This window comes from Coffea eugenioides, chromosome 11 (genome assembly GCF_003713205.1).
Source record: "Coffea eugenioides isolate CCC68of chromosome 11, Ceug_1.0, whole genome shotgun sequence".
NCBI lineage: Eukaryota > Viridiplantae > Streptophyta > Magnoliopsida > Gentianales > Rubiaceae > Coffea > Coffea eugenioides.
In genome coordinates, this window is record NC_040045.1 from 29,955,583 (window position 1) to 29,974,611 (window position 19,029).

At 32.7% G+C, this 19,029-nt stretch overlaps 2 protein-coding genes across 7 annotated transcripts; one reads left to right on the top strand and one right to left on the bottom strand.

Moving 5' to 3' along the window:
- Window positions 1–3,715: 3,715 nt before the first annotated feature.
- On the top strand, window positions 3,716–4,246 carry LOC113752223 (abscisic acid receptor PYL4-like). Its single transcript, XM_027296350.1, has one exon. The coding sequence runs from the start codon at window positions 3,716–3,718 to the stop codon at window positions 4,244–4,246; it is 531 nt and encodes a 176-aa protein (XP_027152151.1).
- Window positions 4,247–8,339: 4,093 nt separating this feature from the next.
- Window positions 8,340–13,102, bottom strand: LOC113752956. 6 transcript variants are annotated; one of them, XM_027297022.1, is made up of 3 exons: window positions 12,877–13,102; window positions 12,624–12,670; window positions 8,340–8,745 (listed from the first exon to the last, which is right to left on the bottom strand). In XM_027297022.1, exons 1-3 carry the CDS (start codon window positions 13,081–13,083, stop codon window positions 8,688–8,690), a joined length of 312 nt encoding a protein of 103 aa, XP_027152823.1. In that variant the 5' UTR covers window positions 13,084–13,102; the 3' UTR covers window positions 8,340–8,687. The 6 variants fall into 6 exon arrangements, with proteins under 6 accessions (XP_027152823.1, XP_027152824.1, XP_027152821.1 ...); XM_027297023.1 differs by lacking the exon at window positions 8,340–8,745 and adding an exon at window positions 9,549–9,659; XM_027297020.1 differs by lacking the exon at window positions 8,340–8,745 and adding an exon at window positions 10,588–10,933.
- Between the last annotated feature and the right edge of the window lie 5,927 nt (window positions 13,103–19,029).

Below are 19,029 nucleotides of genomic sequence, written 5' to 3' on the forward strand. Positions count from 1 at the left end.
ACTGAATACTACAAACTGCGGTGATTAATGCAGACACAATACACAGCGAACAAGTAAAAATATCTGAAGGAAAGGATGATATGCAGAAACATAAGGAACATGCTACTACATTTTTCACCTATGAAAGAGGTTAACATATCTGTCAAAATTCAAATACAATTAGCAGAAAATATAAATTCATGTATACGATATATGTTACAGCAAAATGTTATTTTTACATATAGGCTCTACATCTAAACTTTGCTACCAAAGAACCTCAGTAAAAGCAACAGGAAAAAAGCAAATAGGTTTTCTCAGTAATACATTTGCTGTTCAAGATAGCAGTGTTATAAGTAGACTTATAGCAATAACCACAACTTATTTATGTTTTAGATATCCATCCAATCTGCAATAGTTGCTATAATGATTAACCTTTCTTTTTTTTATTACAATAACCTTTCTTTCTTTCTTTCTTTTCATCTATATGACGATTAATTTGCTGTGCAATAATAAGTCCACAATTTCAATTGCATAATCACCTACATGGTTGACTTAATTGAGTAGACAAACTATACAATAGCAATTCTTACAACTACATTACTATTGATTGCAATTTCCGTTTACAAGCTACATCCCCCGCATAGGTTACAACTCTCGCACCAAGCGCGGGTGCCACCCCTAGTATTAAGAAAAAAAGCTCTTTAGTTCAGCAACGATATTATGTTGATGTAAAGTGTTTTTATGAAATTTTATAGGAATTTAGGATGACATTTGTCATATCTTTAGTTCAATTTACACCTTTTTTTTATTTTAAAACCCCTAACTATAACAAGAAACTTAAGAGACCATATTGATTGAAACTTCAAACATTAGGACTAAAAATGTAAAGTTAAAATCAGAAAATTTAGAGACCATATTTGTTTTGCTGATACATTAGAGACCAGTTGTGTTTCTCCCTTTGGAAAATTTTGAGAAGTAATAATAGAAAGATTTAAAATTCTTAAAGACATAAGTTTTGGCAAATTCACACATTGCTAATATCTAATAAAACACACATAATCAAAATTACCAAATTAACCTATCCAAGTAAGCAAGCCCCCACTCTAATCATCTAATTCCCAAATTCTCTTTCTTACTCATTTTGAAAGGGAAATGAATTAGCACAAAAATATGAGGCAATCCTTCTAGGACTATTAGTAGGGCCGAGTCATTGTCAACTCGGTTTCGAGAAAAAGTCTAATGAGCCTGACCTTTGATTGAGTTGGATTAAAATTGGGTCTAAACATTAGTCCCGAATTAAATGTAAGTAGAGTTTGGATCTTATTAGGGTCAAACACGATATAGGCTAGACCCTTTAATATGCATCTATCTATATAATCATATATAATATATTCATATTTTGATATATATATATATATAATTATATATCTAAATATATAATACTAATACTTATGAGTTATTTGTCAAAATATATATATAAGGAATATTAAATATATAAAATAATTTCAAAAGAATTAGAAGGACAAATCTTAGTATGAGCAAATTGAGGACCTTTGAAGATGTATTGACTGTTGATAATGTTTTATTACTATTTTTCATGTATATTGAATTAATTGGATATATGATTGTTGAAAAATTCTTGGTTTTATATACTTTTTAATGAATTGTTACCGGTTCCTATATAGTTTTAATTCTGTGGTTCTGTGGATATTAAATTAGTTTAAAACTTAACAATTATAGTAATTATATTAAGGAAATTAAGGAGTTTTAAGTGAGCTTGAGTTAGTCAGAATTAAACTTATAATCCGAATATTTTGTGAGTTAAGCATGAGTTTCACATTTATCACTTAAAATCTCATAATTCGAAATCCAAAAGTGGTACTAACTATATGAGCCGAATCTGAGTTTGTTAAACCTCACTTCAGATGGCTCAATTGACAGGCCTAAATCCTTCCGTTTTTGATTTAAATGAAATTAAATTTAAACCTATAGTTTAGTACTCGTATTCTTTTGTACCCAAACTGCCTTTTGACCTTTGAAATAAATTACCGAAAATACTACAAGTTACCTTCACCTTGATTAGAATTATGTCAAGTAATCATGAGAGTCAAGTCACATAATCGATTTTGTTGTCTAGGTTCTATTTTTCTTTTTTATTTTTTTATTCTAACTGCAAAAAAGGTTCCTAATCGCAGTACTACTATGATTGATCATGGAAGTATATTGTTTGGATTGCATTTTCTGGAAGGGTATATTGTAACACCTTTTTAGATGTGATTTATATGAAGTAAAAAGATCATTGAAAAAATGTATCAAGGGAATATTTCCAAAATATATGAGATTTTTGTCCAGAGAATGGCAATCCCAAAAAGCCAGTATATTGGCATACTACTACAAATTGACTTCTTTTCTACAAATATATTATTTTTATAACTTAAACTATCCCAAAAATAGATCTCTAATCAAATTATTGAATTGTTATGTTCAAACTTGTAACATATATGCTTGTAATAAAACAAGAAAAAAATGAAAAAGTTCAATATTTAAAAGTAGGGTAAAACATAAAAAACTCCCCAGTCGTTAAGCTAACATACAGAAAAGTCCCTTATGATTTCAAATCATATATTTTGACCTCTCATGGTTTGAACTAATTTGAGATAGTAATGGAAATCGTCAAAACTAGCGGAGGTAGACGAAATGACACAATATCCTAATGTATATAAGCACTAAAAAGGCCTCTAAACAACCATCCTATTAAGCAAACTCACGGAAAAGCTCCCTGTGATTAAACCAATCTGTGGAAAAAACCCCCCATGGTTACATGTAATTTTGATTTATTTATTTTGTGCATAGGAATAAGATAAGCTGTATTTGGAAGTTTCTAGTTATTTATTTATGTATAGAAATAAGATGAGTTTTATTTGAGAATTTTCATTTATTTATTTTATATATAGAAATAAAGATGAGTTATATTGGGAGTTTTTTTGAAAATTTTATGAGTTCTAAGGTATTTAATAGGTATATCAACTAAAAATTTGAATTAAAAAAATTATTTTTCATGTCAAGCAACCTCAAACTCATTAATTCAAATGATTTTTGCCGATTTTCACATTAATTCAAACCATGAGATTTGGATTGTATGATTTGAAACCAGAAGGGTTTTTTTTGTAGGTTTGATTAATCATGGTGGGGGAAGGGGAGGGGGGGCTTTTCTATATTATAACTCTAGGAGTATAATATGTATATCAATTGAAAATTTATTTATTTCTAGTATAAATACTCGCAAAAGAAGCGCGTGTATTTCAAACCCGTTAATTCAAACGATTTCCATCACTTTTTTAAATTAATTCAAACCATAAGTTACCGGAGTGTATGCTTAGAAACTACAGGGGTTTTTTTTGTATGTTCACTTAACCTTAATGGGCTTTTCTATATTTTATCCAATTGTTAATTGCGTAATTGGATCAACCCAAATTTAGCAGAACGGATGGTTTGCCTGCCAGCCAGCCTGCCACTGCCACCTGATATCCAATCCTTTTCCACATAGGAAATCATAATCCTAATCCTTCCTTATTTTGGCAATAATCCTTCTCCTCTTAGGAATTGGAGCAATTTCTCCTACGCCTATAAATACACAGTCACTATTCTTCTAACTTCCTCACAGAAGAGAAACTCCTTCATCGTTTTCATTGAAGAAATTGTTAAAAAATTTCCTCCCACGCCCCCTTCCACAACCATGGTTTTTCAGCTTCCCCCAACCGTTTCCAGCGACCACAACCCTGTTTTGCAGCCGAACGAATGTTCATCTACTTTGTTCCAAACTATCGCTGCTCCTGCCTCCGTCGTTTGGGCTCTGGTTTCCGACTTTGAAAATCCTCAACGCTACAAGCCGTTCGTGAGATCCTGCAGAATCATAGATGGCCAGGCGAACCAAGTCGGATGCTTACGCCGCGTGGATGTCGCGTCAGGACTTCCAGCCTCCTATAGCATTGAGCGGCTGGAGATTCTTGATCATGATCAGCGCATGTTCGGGTTCAGCATTGTCAGCGGCGACCACCGGTTGTCGAACTATCGCTCGATCATGAGCCTACACCCCAATGGCGGCGAGGAGACGGTGGTTGCGGAGACTTACGTGATTGATGCGGCCGAGGCCAACACGAAAGAAGAGACGTGTGCCTTTGTGGATACGATCGTGAAACTGAACTTGAGGACTGCCTTTCCAGAGTTGCTGAGGATTTGGACGGGCAAAAGCGCACAACAGGTATGAAAATTTCAATTTCTTTCACTGGTTTATTTGGTTATTAAGCTAGGAAGAGAATCAGAAATTTCAAAAAACAATGAAAAACAAAAAAGACAAAAAAAATTAAAAAATTAAACAAAAGATTTTGGTTTCCTCTTTTTTTTCTTTTTTATTTGCTAAAAAAACATTGAAAAAATAAAAAAAATCCAAAAAAGCAGAAAAGATTTTGGCTTCTTCTTTTTCGTTTACTTTTCTTTGGTAGGAAAAGAATTTTCAAAAAAAATTGAAAAATCAAAAAAGTGAAAAAAGATTTTCGTTTCTTTTTTTTTCTTTTTATTAGCAAGCAAAGAACAAAAAACATTGAAAAAAAAGACCAAAAAAAATCCAAAAAGCCAAAAAAGCACAAAACTATTTTGGCTTCTTTTTTTTTGTTTACTTTTCTTTGGTAGGAAAAGAATTTTTAAAAATTGAAAAATAAAAAAAGTGAACAAAGATTTTCGTTTCTTTTTTTCTTTTTTATTTGCAAGCAAAAAACAAAAAACATTGACAAAACCAAAAAAATCCAAAAAAGCCCAAAAATATTTTGGTTTTTTTTTTTTAAACTTTTTTTAGTAGAAAAAGCATTTTTAAAAAAATTGAAAAGTGAAAAAAAGGAAAAAAGATTTTCGTTTCTTTTTTTCTTTTTTATTTTGCCAAGCAAAAAAATAAAAAAACATTGACAAAACACAAAAATTAAAAAAAAAACCCAAAAACCCAAAAAAGCACAAAAATATTTTGGTTTCTTTTTTCTTTTCTTTACTTTTTTTAGTAGAAAAAGCATTTTAAAAAAAATTGAAAAATCAAAAAAGTGAAAAAATATTTCCGTTTCTTTTTTTCTTTTTTATTTGCAAGCAAAGAACAAAAAACAAAAATTGAAAAATGATCATGGTTTCCTTTTTACTTTTTTATTTGCAAGTAAAGAACGAAAAATTGAAAAAAAAATCCAAAAAACTAAAGGATTTTGGTTTCTTTATTCCTTTACTTTTTTATTAGTAGGGAAAGAATTTTTTTTAAAAAATGTAAAACAGGCATTGAATGTCTTATTTTTCCCCAAAAATAGAAAATTCGCTTAGCTCTACCTAGCACGTATCTATCAACTATGCATGAGGTGTTATTGTTTTCAAAAGAAAAAAAGGGTAATGCATAATTTTAAATCTGCCACTCTAATGTCTCATAAATACTCTACACGATCAATAATTAAATCTGTCCCAATTAAACAGCACTTGATTCTTTTTTGCCCCATTTAGCCTGCCTATAAATGCTATGTTCTTAACTTTGTAACTGTTTGTGTGCATTTTAATAGCTACTGATGATCAGTTGAGTTCCTATTAGTGTGTCTAAGTGAGTTCCCTATAAATGTTCCTAAATAGCAGAGGTGAAAATGATAGGTGCTTCCACTTTCAGGCATCAAAGTTAGCTATACTTGGGAATCTGTCTAAGGCTACTTCACACACCTTTGCACGTATAGCAACTAGCCCTGTAATTGTGTGATAATGCGACGGTGTAGCTTTTGATGTGAATGAAATCCTAATTGGCCTCTTTCCATTTCTACCTTGGCTTAGAAACTGAAAGAAGTATGAGTTAAAACTTGAAGTCTGCGCCTAATGATTGGAGTTGACATCCTAATATACTTAATAAGTTGGTGAGGCGATAAAGCAATTAGGGGCAGGTTAGTGCCATGTATCTGTTGTGGTTCCCTGTTCGGTTGTTGCAGAGTAAGCCAAGTCGGGAGTCTCGCTATACCAAATAATAAGTGAGGGTGCACTTGTGGTTCCCATGCCAAACATCTCCTGAGTGAGCCAGTTGGATTCTCAGGAGATCTAAAAATGAATAAGTGCAAAAAGAGCACAAAATAGCACCAAAAAAAAGGTGATTCTGAAAAAAATTGGGATTGCAATTGCCACAAGAGGGACAGCTTTGCAGTCGAAAAACAAAATCTATTAACAAGCTGCAGCCAAGTCCTTGCACTCACACATCTAGGGACAATGGGGGGAACCCCACCGCAATTATAGTGCAGGCCAACCACTGTCGTTACCATTGTTAACGCCCTGGTTCTGGTGAGCAATCCTAGATCTCACTTGGACCTTCGACTTTTAGGTATATTGGGATTTTAAACCAAAAAACTTGGTTGTGGATGGAAAGTTAAGACGAGTCTTGTGGACGTTTTTAACCCAACTCCTGTGAGCACGCCATCTTTCTTTAATATAATTGTCATATGGGCCAATTAGTGTTGAATTCATATCAAATTGTTATGCTCGAACAAATTTCCTTTACTAGGCTAGATGACATTTCATCCCTCACACATGCTGAAGACTGGAAATTAACCAATTATTGCTATTTGATACAGCGTGCTCTACATGTTTTTGAGTGGGAGTATTCGTCAATTTTTCCTCGCATTCAATGGCATAGGGGGTACTCATTGTCCAAGGTGACTTGTCTATGATCGTGAAGAGATGGCTTATCATGCTTGGCACTAGAGACGTGAAATTTTTTAACTCCACCTGTGTTGACACAATACATCACACAGCCGGTCCCAAGTCCGGATGAAGGAGGAGGGATTTTTTTTATGTTTTAGAAGGCAGCTCTTAGCGTACGTTCCCAAAATCCTTCTGCGCAGATTATATATGAAAGGTTGGTGAATGCGAGTTTTTTTGTTTCATTCTTCTTGGTAGTGCTGAATTTCTGGTCTTCATTTCATAGTTGATCTGGATTTTAGCATCTATCCCGGGTTATGATCCAATCACATATCTTTCATTCTTTTACTTTGCTTCGTTTTACAACCGCACTTTACTTTTTCAGAGTTTGTATACTTGTTCACATAAATCTGTGTGTGTTAGAGCTGCCAATGAACTGGTTTACTGTGAGTAATCAACATGCACTAGTACGTTTGGCATTGGAAATTTACAGGAACTGGTTCTCTTCTGTTCATTCAGTCACCTGAATTGTGTTGTAATATGATCTTAAGCTCACTTGCTGTTGCAAAGGGAATGAACTTTGTTTTATCTCATGCTGATCTTTCATACATGTGTAGTTTATATCGGCAAACTTTGATACGGAAAAAAGCTTACGCTACTGATATTTCAGACACAAGTTGTACTATTTGGTGTGACCGAAGTCTGACCGTAGATTGGCTTTCATATCTTGAATTTCTTTCCCAAATTCGTGTGCTATAGGTAGATTTGCAGTACCATTTTAGTCAGAACAGATGTTAGAGCGAAGTGATGCTGATTACTTTCTAATTTTGCAATTCTTGGCAGGGATAATTCTATGGGATCAGTCTAATGCAATTTTGTATTGTTACATTTTAATTAAATGAACAAGCTTTTATAGAACTCGTGGGCTCACATATGGATTTGAAGTCCTGTGTGTAGATTAGAAACTCTGAGAGTGGAAAGTATATGTCTTTCTGGCAATGTTATTGATTTTGGAATTTGTGGCGGGTCTCCTGGCTGTTGGTGATAGCCTGCAGACGTGGTTACAACTGCATCTTTGGTGAAAATCTCCTTATAGTTCTTTGCTTTTCAATCAACACTTCAAATTTTCCTCAATTATGATGGTTTTGATGTGATTAAAGAATGATAATGCAAACAGGGTATGTGAACTATTGTATACTAGGCCGAATTCAAAGAGAAGAGTGTGATTCAGGAAAAGAAAATATTGTAAATCAGGTCTTAATGCTCATTGGTCTCAAGTACTGAAAAATGTTATATATATAGGCTCAAGCTTATGGGCCATTCCTTGACCAGTACATAAACTGATTATTGTATACCAGCATTTTTGTAGAGCTTTAAGAAATTTTCAGAATTAACTTCACAGTATACTGATTTGACATAGCCAAATTGCAGATTGAAGGGGGCAAGATTTTGTTGTTCAAATCATCAACTTGATCTACTAGCTAGTAGCTTATTTTCAAACCTGCACTGAGAGTTTTCGTTCAGTCCAAAACTGAGCCCCTTTTTAGTACTAGTACACACAAATGATGGCCATTTTCCTGCTCCAATAGTCCCAAAAAAGTTCATATGCCAATGTCACAAATCTCATGCATATTTGACCAAATAAACTATTCAAATACTCAGAGCACTTGTAACAAAAATGGGAATCATTACTCTAGCTAGAGATGCAATATTGGGCCAAAAGATTAAACAATGTTTTAGTCCAGCTGCAATATTGGGCCAAACTATATATAACCAAACATTACAAGATTTTCCAATGACTACTACTTTAATAACTTCTTGGAAGAAGAACAATGAAGCCAACAGATACTCCAAAGAGGAGGATGAGCAGGCCAGTGAAGTTGACTATCAATGCTTCTTGCTCCCTTCTTAAGCCCGTGAAGATGAATTTCTCAATCAAGCCGGTAACAGCAGTCAATATTGCCATGAAAAAAATAACCATGCCAAGCAGGACATGCCATGGTGCAAAATTTGCTCTAGTCTAGTTGTGGAGTCTCTGGCTCAGAACCAAAAGGTAAAGAAGCCAAACAGCCACTGACCAAAAAAGTTCAGAATCTTCCATTAGATTCTGGCTCTAGTTGTTTTAATAAACTTGTTCTTATTTTTTCATGCATACAAGTCGTATTACCTGTTCTTACAGACAAATCCCCACCCTCTTCATTTTCTTTGTAGATTTGCAGGTCATTATACATGTTAATTTCCATTATCTGTACGAGCACGTGTATAAACTAAAATACCAGACTTAACAGGTTAAATTTGCATTATCTGCAAGCAGGGTTTCCCATGAGAGATAGTTCAGAAAAATGAAATTGGAATGAATCAATGCAGGATAATCTATAAACAAAAAAAAAAAAAAGATTGGCCAAAAAATATCATTGCATGCTGATTCTGCGCAAGTTCAGTTAGCTTAAGTATATAAAGGCCATAGGCTATGTTCTTCAAGAATTACATTTCATTAAATTGCAATTTCTCTGCTAACAATCATATCAAACAATTATGTCAAAATTGCTCCCAAACTCGAGTATTCTGCCCCTAGACCATCTATTGTACAATCAATTTCTGATTATCCTTGTGCTAATTGTCACTTTTTTAACCAAGATTTCATAAACTAATACAGCTATCAAGATAGAACCGGGTTAGCAAAAAAGTTGTAGAAAGAAGCATTCTTCTAAGATCAAAAGTGCTAAAAGTCAATCAAATTTTGTAAAAAATTAATGAAAAGGAAAAAGTAAGGAAAGACAATAGATCACCACCAGCAAGAAAACAGTTTACATAGAATAGCGGGCAAGAAAAGATTATCTATATTTGACACATAATTCTCTTAAGGATTCAGAGGGATTCTCATCTTTAGAAGTCAATAGTTCGATTGGTCGCAGATGTTTCTGTTCTCATGGAATTGTTCAGGTTTCAATCAGCAATCAGGATATAAAAGTCTTCTATACTTGCAACTGATGGAAGTAGACGAATACAGATAGTTATTGATGCATATGAAATAACATGAGATTTGGAGAATATGCAAGGTTGTCCATTGTAGGAGTGATGTATCAGATCTCTATGTTGGCAGTTTGAAAAGGAGAACTGGTACAAAATAGTATCCCCATGGATGCAACGGTTTCTAAATTTCTTCTTCCCTACTTCTGTTCTAATTTTCTGCACCAATTGTATCCTAGAGCCCTATTTAGTGCACAAATTCAGCAACTCGCTATTCCAACAACATAGAGCATGCTTCAAGCTTAAGACCCATGCCCAGATAACAAAGCACTTCCCCAGCTTTTCAAATCCATTAGAAGTACACTAAAATAGCTTCTGACGTACACAGGCTGCTGATCAGTAAAATTGTCCTGAACTCTTTTAACTAATAGTCTTAAAAGCAGCAAACTCATTCATACAAAATTTGAACACAAGCTTTTAACATTGAATGTTATTTGACAGTGGGGAAGATAGGTTGAACTCTTACTATCTCATTGGTGTATATTCAAGGACAGGAAAAGAAAATAACCACATGCAATGGAAGATGATAGTAAAAAGTCAGGAAGAAAGCCACATATGAGACATCACTTCTAAGACAAAGATGCATAAAAAATTCACCAATGAATAACTTAAATAACTCCTTCACGGATGGCCTAACAAACCTGGGTCTGTGGGTGTGTGTACAATACTACATGCAATATGTACCGGGCTTCAGCTCAGCCCAGGGGACCAGAATATCTTATGACAGGAAATTGAGGTGATGAATCCCAACATTTCAATTAAAAGCCCTTCCATCAAAGTCAATGAACAAGCCTATGGTCTCAAACAACGACCGAAGTGTCCACTGTCAGTTTACCCAATACCCATAACACGTAAAATACCCATAAGCTACTAAAGCACCATAAATTTCAAGTCTACTGAAATACGTAGAATTTAAATTTTTAATAAATACACGAGATCCTAAAAAGATTACCCATTCTTCAAAGTGGGTAAATTGGATCTTCAGCCAAGTTCCCAAGAATATTAAAATTTACTCTTCCCTTAAACTCTTCATTGGTTGCATCAGTCATGAATATTGATGGCATTCATAAAAAAAGAATGGAACGCATAATGTATCAATATATCAACATCAGTTTGAAGCCCTATTTCAGCACACAGCTTTTATAAAAACTCCGTGAGTCAAAAGAATAGAATGTTGCAAGCACCAGATGCACACCTCCCCATTCTCCAAGTTGGTTCATCATTTGTCTTCCTTTTGCAACAAGAGGGGTCCAAGAAATAAAAATGATACAGGCATTGGAGAGGACTTCAAATATAACTGAAACTCATTCATTTCTGTCACATAGTGATAAGCCTCAGCAACGCTTGGCTTCTGGTGTAAATATATCCAAAAACAATTGCAAACAAGTTGTCTGCCACAAGATTTTAAGCTAACTCTAAATTGTCCACTTATTATTTGGGCCCTAGAAGAGTGCAACATCTCATGCCTATACAAGTCCCTTTAGGTATGAATAAAAGACAATTATCCAAAGCTGCTGCAATGAAGAATGCCTTTTTAATGTTAAAAGCAAAACTGAAGCTTATATATCTATTTCTTGAGAACTCAAAATAGATGATTGGCAATCAGCTATATATTTCGTGCATATAATATCTGATGTCTCAAATGCCTAACAAAATTGGACTAACGGTCTTCTCTTTCCAGAAATATGATCACTTAAGACCATGTCATTCTTTAGAGAAATATAACGATACACTTATTAAATTGCTTTTATATTTAAAAATTTTTTCTTATGCCAGAAAATATTGCATATCTTCTATCTATTGTTTCCGATTTATTTTCAAAGAAAACAATGCAAAGGTTCCGTATTAGTAAGGTGAATTTGTGCCTAACCTGTATGAGTTATGTGCTCAAGCTTAAGCTAAGGTTACTATGTATCCTTAGCCTCTTCAAATTCAAGGAAATTGGTAACTCATATATATATACTGGAAAGCTGTGAGTGATAAACAATTTAACCAGTGATGCATTTTGGATGTCGAATCATGTCATTTACTCAAGAAGGCACAGCAGACTTAAGCAGTCACTCGATTGAACCAAGTGACAAATGACAGAGTGTAAGCAAAACAAGTTGAATAAGACTTGTAAACAAGGACTAAACCATACTAATCTGTGACCGAAAAATGCACCGGCTACAAATAAATGGATGAAGTGGAAGATCATATGCAAAAAATTTTGAAACCAGCTACTAGACTCATATGTTAATAACCTATTGGCAGGATAATTGACATCTTATCCTTCTGTTTGTCGGCAAACCGAAATCTTAATCAAGTTTAGAACCCAAAATCATAAACATTTTTCCTAGACTAAGTTCAACAGATGGAAATAGTGTTAAATGCATAATTTTGCCATTATTCTCACAAATGAAGACCATTAGCATTACACTTCATTTCCAAAAATTTATCACGTTTAAAACAGTAAACAACTTTAGTTTGTTTGTCCCCCCCCTCTCCAATACCTAATGCATTTGAACAACACAACATGCTTGTGCCTATCTTCTGCACAGCTCACCCAGTTCTCCAAACTTCCTCAGTTTTATCAATTAGTCGCCGTCCCATTCTCCGTTTACTTATGCTTAATCTTTCAAACATCTCTTTCTTTAGAAACCAATTCCGTAACATTGCTACTCTTCATCTTAAACCAAAACAATTATAGCGGCGAACACATTATACCAGTAATTCAAGTCCGCTACAGTCTTATTCACTTCCAAATACCCCAAGTTCCCAACCTTGCCCAGAATTTAAGAATCCCATAAAACCAAGTTCACTAAACCAATTTAACTGTCCTGATTCTCAAGTCAGCATGAATTTTCTTTATGTCTAAAATTTCCTTATTTTGACATTATTCCAGAGAACTGACAAGAGACAAAACCAGCAGAATTCATTACCTTTTCAAGAATTGACATGGCTTCTTTTGTTGCACTCTTCTCCCTCTCTACATAACAAAGGAAGCATTTTTATCAATCACCACACTGCCCAGACTATCCCAAACAATCAAATTGAAAATTTTCAAAAACCCAGATGCAAATTACATAAATAAATGCCAGTGAGGTATAATAAATGTCAATAAAGTACAAAAATAGCCAAAAAAAAAATATAACATAGCTTTCTGGACAGAAGAGATGGGATGAGAGGCCTTACTGATGGGGCAGGTGATGAGGAATCCGGAGTGGGAATGACTGAGGAGAGAAGAGGGGCGTTGTAGTCAAAACGAGGAATAGTGATCACAGCAGAGTGCTGCTCCCTGGGCTTCAGCTCCTCCTTGGTTTTCACTTCCACTTTCATTGGTTCTGTTGCCAATTCCTTTGCTTTTTCTTCTGTTTTTGCTGTCACAAGTTTTCCCGCCATTCTTTTCTGAGTCTATCGGTGTTTCATTCCCAGTATTATTGAGTTAATTTGTATGGCAAATGAGACTTGTATTTATCTTTCGCAAACGAGGTTATATGCCCTAGTTCTTCCGCTAACTTTACTAATATAAAACGTGATTTATACTAAATGATTTACGCCCTCTTTGATAACTCAATTTCCCACGGTTTAAGAGTGCATTTGATAAAACTAGAATCTAAAAATTGAAATCTAATTCTATTAAGTTATTGATTTGTTAAATATTAAATCAAATATATTTAAATGTATATCATAGTCACTGATAAATAAATAGTTTATTACTTATTTTTGAAACAAGTTATGTCTAAAAAATTCAATACCACTTAATTAATTCAAATATTCAATTTTTCGTTATCAAATATATGTGAACATATTAAGATCTGAATCCATTAAATTTAAATAATGAATTGGATTAGTAAACAAGGTCCAAATTAATTAAAGTGGCATTGAATTTCCTAGGTAAAATTTGCTTTCAAAATGAAAATATAAATCTGAAGTTTGAATTCATTAAATTATTTAATTATTAAATACTAAATGTGATACATTGGAGCCTAGAAAATTTAGTATAATTTTATTTTTGAAGCAAATTTTGCTTAAAAAATTCAGTGTCATTTAATTAATTTAGTTATACAATTTTTGGTTACTAAATGTGCCAAACATGTTAATATCTGAATCCATTAATTTTAAGTATTAAATTGAGTTATCAAATAGGAGGGCTAAGACTTGAACGGGAATGTCAAGCTAACTTAATCGTTAAGTAAGAGATTTCAAACTTCGTGACGACTTGGTAGTTGTTTGCAACTTTAAAGTTTTGTAATCAAAGACGCACCTGTCTGTTGTGTACCCGAAGTAGTTCTACCAAACAGAATTTTTCTACATATTACCACCCTCACAGTTCACAAAGTCATTTTAACAACTAAATCTATTAACTAATGTCAATCAGTTTGGACCATTGTGTGATATCAAAGGTTAAAAAAAAAATTCAGACGTGTGCACAAAAATAAGACAAACAAAAGTGTAGACTTTTCTTTTGGAAAAAGGGAGAATTACAGTTTCAGTCTCCAATTTTTAGCATATGTGATAAATTAGTTTCTAATGTTCCAATCAAAATAAATTTGGTTCTCAAAGTTTTTGGTAGTAGGTACATTCAATAATAATGAAAACTCAACAATGACTAACGGTCAAAATTTAATTATTGTTATTTAATAATTTTGACTTTGTACTTTTGGACCCTAATATTTGAAATTTTAATCATTTTAGTCGCTTAAGTTTTCAATAGTGATATTGAGGGTATTAGGATAAAATAAGACACGAATTACAACACAATTGTCTTAAATGGATATTAGCAATTCTAATTAAACTTTTTATTTTTCACTTCATTTATTCATGCCACTAATGTCTCATATACTTCTTCCCTTTGGTATAATTGGTCTCAAATTTGGTATTATATATGTGATTATTGTTTTATACTATTAGTAATTAACTGATGATTAACCCATAATCAGTAAAAGCACTTCATATTAGTATTTATGTTTGCTGGTTTTTATAATTGCAATACCTAACTATAATAATTTAAGGCCTATATGCACAAGTCATGCAAGAACTAGCATGAATGATAATAAATTTTATATTAATACTAGAATTTTCCTTTTTTATTTTATATATTATGTATATATTGTCATTTGATTGTAACTTGTTAAAAAAAAATAAAACTCTTTAAGTTCAATGATGTTATTATGTCGATATAAAGTGTTTTTATGAAATTTTATAGGAATTTAGGATGACATTTGTCATATCTTTAATTCAATGCACAACTTTTCTTTCATTTTAAAACCCTTAACTATAACTAGAAACTTAAGAGACCATATTGATTGAAACTTCAAACATTAGGGACTAAAAATGTAAAGTTAAAATCAGAAAATTTAGAGACCGGATTTGTTTTGGCTGATACATTAGAGACCAGTTTGATGTATAGGTCAAACATTGAGAATCAAATTTGTGTTTCTCCCTTTGGAAAATTTTGAGAAGTAGTAATAGAAAGATTTAAAATTCTTAAAGACATATAAGTTTTGGCAAATTCACATATTCCTAATATCTAATAAAACACGTCATAATCAAAATTACCAAATTAACCTATCCAACCAAGCAACCCCCCACTCTAATCATGTGGTCCCTAAATTCCCTTTCTTACTCTTTTTGAGTGGGAAATGAATTAGCCCAAAAATCTGAGCACTACAAAAAAAAGTGAAAAATTACCACACTTTCTTTTGTCATAGTTCTCAATTCGTGTTTAAAAGTGACTTTTTGACATGGTTTTAGCAACCGTGATGTCAAAAACTTCTTACCACACTTTTGTTGTTAACAACAATAAATCGTGGTAATTATGCTACTATTTGCCACGGTTGATTAATCATTGTGGTAACTTTGATATGTGCTGCATATCTTTCTTCAACCGAGTTGTTGGTTGGACCAAGTTTACTTGCTTATGCAAACTAGTTTGAGCAGCCTGTGCTAGTGGTGTGACAGTGGCTACAAAGCAGATCTTAGTATTTTTTTTCTTGGGCTCATGAATTGGATTCTAAATGTACTTTAATATTGACTTTGTGCTTTTTTAACTTCTTTGGTGATAATGTGATACTAATTACAGTTTTAACATTGTTTTGTAGGGTACGATTAGTAATGATGGGGAATGTAAAAAATTTCATCCAGCTCATTCGTTCTCAGATGTTTTTGGAAGTTATTTGTAGTCATGAAATCTTTATTGGGTGGTCCCATAATGTTAGTGTACTAGAGATGTTCTTCTAAAGGGTTAGACCATTGTATTAGCTTTCAAATGGTAATCACTTTGGATTGGCATAATTTCGTGCAATATATGCTATGTTTTTGGTAACTTGTACGCACTTATTTGTGCGATTTTTAATAAAAACTTTAGCTATTTTACTTGTGTAAATTGTGGCAATAGATCTTAAACATTTATCTTTTGATATTTCTTTTAAGGGCAAATTTCACTTTACCCCCCTGTGGTTTAGTGTTTTTTTACATAACCCTTCTATGGTTTCAAAAGCTATACATAACCCCATAATGGTTTGGATCAAAGTGTCAAAGTGACACAAATGATCATTCGTAACGGAATCACCTAAAATATCAAAAATACCCTTACATAATGTTAAAAATTATTTATTAACCAAGGAGGGATATTTGTATATTTTGAAAATCATAACGGAGTTATATGATAAAGTATTAAACTATAAGAGGGTTATATGGTGAAATATAAAAATCATATAGGGTTAGTGTGTCATATATTTATAAGGGTAATTTCTAAATTTTTAGACGTTCCATTACAAATGACTATTTCTGTTATTTTGACACTTTAATCCAAACCATGAGGGGGTTATGTATAGCTTTTGAAACCATAGGGGGGTTATTTAAAAAAATACTAAACCACATGGGGATAAAATATAATTTGCCCTTCTTTAGACAACATTGGAAATTAGGATGATTAATCAGAAACTTTCTCCACAGAACCAAAACTGTGAAATTAGTCCATGACAAAGACCTTTCTCAATGCTTTCCAAACCGTGGTAACAGTTTCGAACCATGTTAAAAACTGTGGTAAATAGTCAATGATATATATCACAGTTCTTTTATGACGAATGTAAAACTGTGATTTTTCCGTGGTAAAAAGTATTTATCACGGATCCAGAACTATTGCAAAGCATTTGCGACAGCTGTATACAAGACGCCTCCAAAACCGTTGCAAATTTGTGGCAAATACTATTTTTCACGGTTTAAAGTACTTTTTATCACATATTGGATGAGCGGCAAAAACTGATTTTTTTTTTTTTTTGTAGAGGAGGCAATCCTTTTAGGACTATCAATGGGATCTAGTCAGCTTGAACTCGGTTCTTTAAAAAAAAATCTAATGAGCCTAGCTTTTCATTGAGTTGGTTGAAATTGGGTATAATCCCAAATTAAATGTGAGTAGAGTTTGGGCCTTATTAGGATCAAATCCAATATAGGTTTGACCCTTTAATATGCCTATATATATAATTATATATAATATATTCATATTTTGATATATATATAATTATATATCTAAATATATAATAATAATACTTATGAGTTATTTGTCAATATATATATAAGGAATATTAAATATACAACATTATGTCAAAAGATTTAGAAGGACAAATCTTAGTATGAGCAAATTGAGGATCTTTGAAAATTTATTGACTGTTGATCATATTTTATTACTATTTTACGTGTACATTGAATTAATTGGATATATTATTGTTGAAAAATTCTTGGTTTATATATTTTTTTAATGAACTGTTACCGGTTCTTGTATAGTTTTAATGTTGTGGTCATGTGGATATTAAATTAGTTTAAAACTTAATAATTATAGTAATTATATTAAGAAAATTAAGGAATTCTAAGTGAGCTTAAGTTAAGTTCGAAAAGTCACAATCTGAATATTTTGTGAGTCAAGTATAAGTTTCACATTTATCAATCCAAAACTCATAATTCGAAATCCAAAAGTTATACTAACTATAAAAGCGGAACCTGAGTTTGTTAAACCTCGCTTCAAATGGCCCAATTGACAGGCTTAAATCCTTCCCTTCTTTTGATTTAAATGAAATTAAATTTAAACCTATAGTTTAGTACTCATATTCTTTTGTACCCAAACAGCCTTTTGACCTTTGAAAAAAATTACCCAACATACTACAAGTTATCTTCACCTTAATTAGAATTATTTCAAGTAATCATGAATTAGAATTATTTCAAGTAATCATGAAAGTCAAGTCACATAATCGATTTTGTTGTCTAGGTTCTATTTTTCTTTTTTAGTTATCTTATTCTAACCGTAAAAAAAGGTTCCTAATCATAATACTACTATGATTGATCATGGAAGTATATTGTTTGGATTGCATTTTCTGGAAGGGTATATCTTGTAACACTTTTTTAGATGTGATGTACATGAAGTAAAAAGATCATTGAAAATGAGTCAAGGAAATATTTCCGAAAAACATGAGAATTTTGTCCCGAGAATGGCAATCCAAAAAAAGCCAGTATATTGGCATACTACTGCAAATTGACCTCTTTTCTACAAATATATTATTTTTTATAACTTAAATTATCCAAAAAAAGATCTCTAATCAAAATATTGAATTGTTATGTTCAAACTCGTAACATATATGCTTCTAATAAAACAAAAAAAAATAATGAAAAAGATCAATCTTTAAAAATATTACCTATGGAAGATAGAAGCAATTGATAAAATTCAAGAATTCTTCCAAGCGTGTGGTTTTCAAATATCATTGATTTCTTCCAGTTTCACGTGATCTAGTAGGCCCTCGCAATTTTAATCTTTTGCCATTGCTAGAAAATGTACAATGGTAGGGAAAGAATGGTTTTGATAATGAAGAAAAAGGCAAAGGAACCCTTTAATAGCAACAGTGAAGCCTTAGGGCAATTGCAGCAGTTGACGAATAGACACAACTAATAAATGGGCAATATTGCCTTTTTACACAGTAAAAAGAAGAGAAAGAGTGCATGAGACTTTTTTTTTGATATTTGCCTTTTTTTTTTTACAAGAAGTTCACAAACAACACTTAAATTAACCCCACAAGATACAACCAGTGGTACTCACACACACACTCAACAAACGATGTGGGATGCAGGGAGAGGGAATAGGGGAGCCTTTCCTAAGCACTAAAGAGCACTCTCGTTTTAACCTCACCAACAGGTCTTTTTTTTTTCTTTTGACAAGAAGTTCACAAACAGCACTTAAATTAACCCCACAAGATACAATCAAAAGGCAATTGCTGACTCTTGGTTGCACCCATGGAACTTAAATGGTACTCATGTACACACTCAACAAACGATGTGGGACGCTGGGAGAGGGAACAG